At 41.8% G+C, this 7,302-nt stretch overlaps 1 protein-coding gene across 1 annotated transcript; it reads left to right on the forward strand.

Moving 5' to 3' along the window:
- The first annotated feature begins 156 nt into the window (after positions 1–156).
- LOC140941989 (uncharacterized) lies at positions 157–4,686 on the forward strand. The gene is made up of 5 exons (XM_073390985.1): positions 157–312; positions 973–1,497; positions 2,323–2,409; positions 2,788–2,840; positions 4,155–4,686. The coding sequence occupies exons 1-5, from the start codon at positions 157–159 to the stop codon at positions 4,261–4,263; spliced, it is 930 nt and encodes a 309-aa protein (XP_073247086.1). The 3' UTR covers positions 4,264–4,686.
- Positions 4,687–7,302: the final 2,616 nt, after the last annotated feature.

A 7,302-nucleotide genomic window follows, 5' to 3' on the forward strand; every position in this document is an offset into this window, starting at 1 on the left:
ATGCAGACCTAACGGACACTTCGTACTTCTCTTGTCCAATCAACAGACTCACAGACGCTTAAATTGGCTAATATGGACACTTATTGTCAACAGTGAGCTGTAATAAGTCTTTCCTATTCTTTAAGTAAAAAACCTTAATAGGATGATAGCATAAGGATGTTCTCACTCAGCTGGGCTGCTGCAGACGAAATACGAAAAAATTCCGACTATTTTGGTAACTTCCTTTTTCAAGTTCCACTCAATATTCCAGGAAATCGTCTCGTGGAACACCCGAAAAACGTGTGTTCTATGGATATCTCATCCGGAGATTGTGTAAATTCTTAGTAAACTGAAGGACTCGGCATGACCCACAAAAACGAACACCCTCTAGGAGCCCCACCTCCTCAAAACTCCCGCTATTAGTTGTATGCAAATGAGACTCGAGCGGACTCCACTGCGCATGTGCCCCAGCTGACATAGCCCCTTTAAGAAGACAAAAGAAGGCTGTGCTCGCAGGGTGTCTAAGCATTTGCAAAGCGTAGAAATTGCGATGAAATTGTATTTCACTGGAGAAAAACTGGTGACAGGCATCCAAATAGCTCGGAGAATGATGTTCGGGCGGAAACTTTAGATGAGAAACCGGCCAAAAATGCGGCTGACGTGCGATCGTTTAAGTCCATGCATTTCGAACGTTTAATCTTGTGCGATTTCGAGCTCGGCACGCTGAGAAAATTTAAAGTAAAGTTGAATCAGTCTATTGAACGCTGCTTATCTTAAAAAACTTCCGCATAACTTTCAACTTTGAGGTCGGTCTTAAAAAAATGTTTTTAGACTGATACCCTTTTATGATTTCTGAACTTTGCATCTTTTCTCTGTAATTTTCTCAATGTAACCATAGTTAATTTCAGTCGTTGAAGATTTGTGACACTTCTTAGTCTAAAAATTTTTCTTTCTGGAGATTGTTGTATTTTAAGTATCGATTATTGATTACAGGGGCCAGAGTGGGCTCGTAAAGGCAAAGAACGGGGCCCGCGTATCGGAAGGCCGAAAGAAAAGGCCGAAGAAAAACCGAAGACTAAACCAAAGCCCGAATGGACGAAGACCTCTCTACGAAAGAAAGACACAAGCAAACAGACAGATACACAGTCTGAATATTGGAAAGAGGCAAGACCTGACTGGGCAAAAGGAAAGAGTCCATTATCTAAAACTAATGAGGAAACTTTGAAATCTCTTGAGAGATCAAAAGCAGCAAAAGATGAGATATGGGAGGAGATGCGTTCTGATTGGGCCAAGGGCAAAAGTCCCGTCGATAAACCCAAGGACAGTTTCATAAAGGAGCTAGAAAAAAAAGCATCTTCAAAAAAGAAAGATATATGGGAAGACGAGCGGCCAGATTGGAGCAAAGAAAACAGTCCTGTAGTTAAGCCAAGCGCAAAGGACATTCGGAATATTGAAGAAAAGAAGAAATATAGTTATCCCACACCTGAGTGGACATCGCGTGTCCGGAGCAAACACAAGGTGAGGTGGACTCTTTTCTCCTCCGCAGAGGCTCTCACTGAGAAGTTCAAATATAAAATACATGTAAAAATAATTGAAAAATAGTGCGCGCGAGGGGAACGAAGCGAAGAAGAAATTCAAAAAATGGAGGGAGCCTCTGTTCTTCACTTTCCCTTCCCATAATCCACCGCGCGTTTTCGTTTCGCCTCTCCTCCACATTCTAGTTAAGCACATGCAACGGAAAATGAGAAAGATGGGCTTGAAACAGGGATTACTCTCACCTTGGGAGGGGCGAGGTACTCTTCGGAAAATTAGAGTAATCCTTTTAGTAATGGCCCATACGGGAAGGCTCCGCCCGAGAGGGGTACCGTTTTCAGGCCTGTATTACATGAAAGGGTAGGGATTTCATTAGTTGAAAAAAACCAAAGGGTAGCCAAATCGGTCATTTCGTTCTGAAATGCCTTAAAGGGCTATCATGCATTTTGTGGCCGTGGAAAATCGAGAAAACGTTCTGGTTTTGTGATAAATTCAAAGAAAGCGCATTTTCAGCGGTTAAAAGGGCTGCAAAGTTCTAAACTAATAGAGGTCCGTGAAAGAGGTACCATTTGTCAATAGAGGGTATACAAAAGGTGGTTACCTTTTCTTTCAAAAATGTTATATAAAAGGGTAAGGGGTTGGACCTCAGAGGGGACCGTTCCCGTATAAAACTTTGTTGACTATCGCCTGGGGCGCTAGTGTTTAAGCCTGATTGCACCAGGGACATAAAAATATTAATCGGAATGAGTGCTAAATGATTCTTTGTCGCAGAAAGACTGATTATTTTTATCCCTTTCCTTTTATTTAAAGAAGGCCGTAGAGGAAGAAGACGGCAAGAAGAGTTTGCTTAAGGCAGAGCTGGAGAATGTTCTCGGCAAGCCGAAAGACAAAGTAGTAGTAAGTTCTCATTTTTTTATTTTTCGTAAATTTATTTGAACATTAACTTTTCCTTAACATCTTTAATTATAACCCAAGGTCACTGGTAACTGGTGGAATCGTAGCAACATGATATTTTGACGTCAGCTGTTATGCAAAAAGAGATTAGCTCAATTATTAGCAACTAGGTCAAACAAAACTTCTACTTGAACGTTTCCATTAATACAAAGTAGCTTGCGGGCTTGCAACCTCGTCCCCAGGGCTTTTCCCTTAAAAAAGGACGAGGTTGGCGGGCTTGTATAAAGAATGTCAATAATCAGCTAAGAACGTTCGTAGTTATTTAAATTGAAGAGATGTCAGTTATGTTTTTTCTTTTTTGTGCGATTTTCTACCATTTAGAAAAGACGTCATTCCTCTGACGACTTGTCGGAAAGTTACCTCGCAGGTATACGGTGAGTACTGAGTAGATGATCTCAGATCGAGTGAACCCAAGAGGGGTACTAAGGATTTCAAGGAACGGCAATAATCGAATAAGGCAAGAAATGAATGATAACCCCCCAAAAATCCGGAATCATCATACGTTTCTAGGAAACTGCCCACCTACCCCTCCCCTAAGCAAACATTTTGTCCTAAGTGAGAAGTAAGTGTTAAAGTTGGCTTAGGGGAGGTGTAGGTGGGCAGTTTCCCAGAAACGTATTATGATCAAAAATCCTTAGTGCTTTCTGAAAGGAACGTAAGACAACCCTAAACCAGACTTCATACCTCAAAAAAAACGGAACGGAAAATTTCAAATCTATAAGAATCTTACGGTCATTCTTGTCACTTAAACTTCTCCCTCCCTTTGGAGTGAAAAGCGTGTAATTCAAGTTCCTCACAGTACTCAATAAACAAGTAGTCAACGGAGTGTGTGCTAGGGTGTTACTGTAGAATGAAATGTGTGGATGGGCGGATGTGATGACTGGAGAATAAGGCCTTTTTAATTTCTGTTTATAGTGAAATGGTGGTATTACTTGTTTTGTTGCTTTCATGACCGCATTTGTACCACTTCACCAAGTTTCCCCTTTACTCATCGTTTACTGTCCATTATTTCTACACATAAATTAGTAGTTTAGCGCAATCTTTTGTCCATAAGAATTGTTTTGAGTTATTTTTATCTGCTCATTTTCTATTTTGAGAAATTCTCAACTTGAATCAGACGTTTGACGCTTGCCGTATACGTGAAGCTTGAACTCTCCACTAAGCCATTCTTCGTAACCCAAGTCGATTCTTGTAACTGACCTAAAGTATCGCAGCCTGTGGGAACGAGGTTGACCATATGGTACAGAATTTATATAAGCAGACATACTCGTGCATCATTGAAACGTATTTTGTTTCTTGCGCTTTCTGACGATACAAAATGTATGCCTTGTGGCCCTTATGTGACCTTCCTGGTAAGGTTTGATTTCCTTTTTCCCGTTCACAGACCCTCTATTTTCTCTTTAGAGATCGTCGAGCGTGTATGAAAATAGAATCCACGGGTGACTGCAAGCGGAAGGGGGTGGGAGTGGGGGTGGGGAAAGGAAATGAAAAAAAATGTGTTTCCTTCCTCTTTCTTCCTCTCTGTCTCTTTTTTGGTTTTTTCTCGCGCTTCGTGATCGTTCTCGCGCGCTCACCAAATTGTCCAAAATAAGAAGAACGTCTGTGAACAGTCTAGATTTCTTTAATCTTTTCAATCTTTCACACCTAGTTTACGAGACTAATTGTTTGTCTTTAACGTCTATCCACAGAAAATTTGCTGATCACCGCCTAAGCCTGCGAGTGAAAACTAGACACCGTCCAACAAGCAACCCTATAAAGAAGTTAATGTCACGGGACGACATAAGAAGCGAGCTCTGAGTTCAGTTTGTTTCGTGACGTGATCTGGGTACAGCCACCGCGCCTCGCAGGATACCGCGTCAGTCAATTTGTGGAACATTCACAAAAGGTTGTACAATTATCTGTTTACGAAAGGACATTTTTCTTTGGAATGTCTGTATTTTATTATTGTTCAGTGAATGGAAGAGTGGAGAAAATTATTTATTATCAAAATGACCATGCAATGCTAAGTCCGAGCTAACCCGCGTTAATATTATTGTAGGCGATAATACCTTAATTGTAATATACTTAACTGCAACTGTATTATATGAACAGGAGTTTGCCAGGAGCTTGCCTTATCGTCTATAAAATAAGCAAGCTATACTAGTGCGTGCCTTGATCTCAGAACCTAAAGCGGACGATGGATTAGTCTTGAGAGTAAGCTAGGATCCACAAAGGATAATACAGGGGAACGAGCATTGTAATAAACCGGTTAGTAACTTGAGTGGAATGATAAGCAAACCTTTTGCGATATTTGGTAAGTTGTACAAGGGGCGCCATGTTCTGTGGGAAATATATGAGATTAAAGGTTATCGTTTCTGTCTAAAGGATGCGCGACTTTGCGAAATGTAAACAATTTCCACCATACGATAGTAGTCACATGCAATATTTACTGTTGTGCTTTGAGCCGGTTATATACAACAACAGAGAATGAGCTCGCTCATTCTCGCTAGTATGCAATCAATGGTTTATTCATGCAGTTAACTGCAGAGCTGGGGTAATTTTTTTAGTCTAGTCATCTAATGGTTACGAGCTCAGCGCGTACAATTAAGTTATGGATGAGAGCTGCGCCGGGGATTGCTAAGCTGGAAAGAAGGGAAAGAGTCGCAGGAGGCTCTGCGTACCAAATGCATCCATAACTCTGTAGTAACGCTTAGCCGTTAATCGTTTGTTTTATAAGAGGAAAACCTTCAAACTGTGTGCACAGGTAATAGAGAGTCAAGAGCTTGCGCCCGCGATTGCTTGTACAAATCACGCTTGGCCAAGACCATTCGTTCCGCTGATGTTCTCTCTGTTTTCATCTAAGTGTACACTTTTCTTGTTATCCTGAAGGTCTTTTGAACACTTGCTCTAAATATTGTGAGAAGAAACTTTCGAAAATCCGCCATTTGAACACATTGCATCTGCGTCAGTAAAAATTGCATGCCTTGAGAACTCGCTAGATTTTGTCATTGGCTACCTTTGGGCAATCAAAGGCAATTGTTATATAGCTGGAAATTTCTGCCCAATAGCGCGCATTGGTTACTTCGAGGTCACATGACATCTAACAATGAAACTCTTGCTCGAGCATTGCAAAAATCTATGACGTCAGAGGGTAACCGTAAGCTGTTAACTGCAAATGTTGACCTACGACCGCCGTTACAGCGAGGTGTAATGAATTTCCAGCTATAAAACAATCACTTAAAGCCTGGTCCCTCGGAAAATAAAACATTGCAAAATCTATGACGTCAATGGGTAACAGTGCACTGTTAACCGCGAATGTTGACCGACGACCGCCGTTACAGCGAGTTTAAATAAAGTTCCAGCTATATAACAATCACTTAAATACTGGTCCCTCAGGAAACAGCTAATTTTATTTCTCGAGAATCTCAATGTTGGGAGTTTCAGTCAGGACCAGTCTCTACTTGTTGGATTATATTGTCCATTATGCCATTACACCTAATCATATATTTTTTTTTGGCCAATTTCGTACAAACAATTTTTTTCGTGGCCCATATCAGGACAAGTACATACGCCATATTAGGACAAAGAAGGCCGCAGTGAACTGCTGTATTAAAACTGCCTAAATCAAACAACATTGTAGCGGAAACGGTGTACATCTTAATCTGGCTAAATTAGAAGCCACGTGCTTCGGAAGCTAAATTTGCTCCGGAAAGTAAAATGTTTTAGTTTGGTTCATTAACATTATGATTTTCCTGTGTCCATTAAACCAGGAAGCAAAAGTTGCGTCCACGACGTCGTCTCTCGCGCAGGCGCAGCTATTGCTTAGAAACTTGAGCTTTCCTGGCTTTAATATGTCTGCTTCTCGGGTTCAATCCAGAAGCGCCGTTTTCTTAGGACGCCTGTAAAACGAGTGGATCGTCTCGGGGGTAAACATCTCTCGGCCCGTAGAACTTATAGGTCCTCTCACGACTTGGATCTACAATAGTTATCTGTTGTAGAAAAAAGTAGGATCAAAGCGAAGAGGCAAAGGAGAACAAAACGATTAACCTCTTTCTACAAATTGATTCTTGTAGTTCATACGGCGGGGATTCATAATTCTAGTTTCTTTCTGGTAGAGAAACCCTCTCACCCGAATCTCATTCCACATCTCCTTCCTTTGACAGCTACCAGCCCCCTTTTCGGCCAGTCAAGGTTTGGTAGGACTGGAGAGAAAGGAGCTAGAGAGAGGAGGAAACCCTCTCCTCCGTTTCAGTCTCGTTCACTCGTACGTGACATACTCACCTGCGGGACAACCCCGAGGGACTGCTAGCAGTCTACTCCCTTCTATTTTGCCCTGGCTCATCTCCTCGATCTGAAGTCCTCTAAGTCCCAGGTGGGGCACACAAAAACGTTTTACGGTATGCGGGGGGGCTCCACCCCGAGGTCCAACCCCTTACCCTATGATATACCCCTTTCGTAAGCCATCTATTGACAAATGATACCCCTTCTAACTGCTGTAAATGTACTGTCTTTTAAAGATGAATAAACCACCAAACTAGGAAGTTTCCGTGACTTTTTCATAGCCATAGAATGAATCTTTTAGCCCTTCTGGTTCCTTTTACATCCCGAAATGACAGTTGTCCCTACACTTTTTATACTTCAGCTCATGACATTCCCACCCTCTCATATACCTGAAGCCTGATAAAGTTCCCCCTTTCAGACAAAGCCTCCCGCGGCGTATACGATATTATAGGGAGTACCCCCAGGTTCTGAGTGCTAGTGGCTTATCTGACTCTGATCCTTTGCGTGCGTTTTAACTCCTTACTGTTCCCTCTGTTCCCTTCATGATGAATGAGCCAGTAAGACAAGGGCATGCTT

This window comes from Porites lutea, chromosome 6, assembly GCF_958299795.1.
Source record: "Porites lutea chromosome 6, jaPorLute2.1, whole genome shotgun sequence".
Taxonomy (NCBI): Eukaryota; Metazoa; Cnidaria; class Anthozoa; order Scleractinia; family Poritidae; genus Porites; species Porites lutea.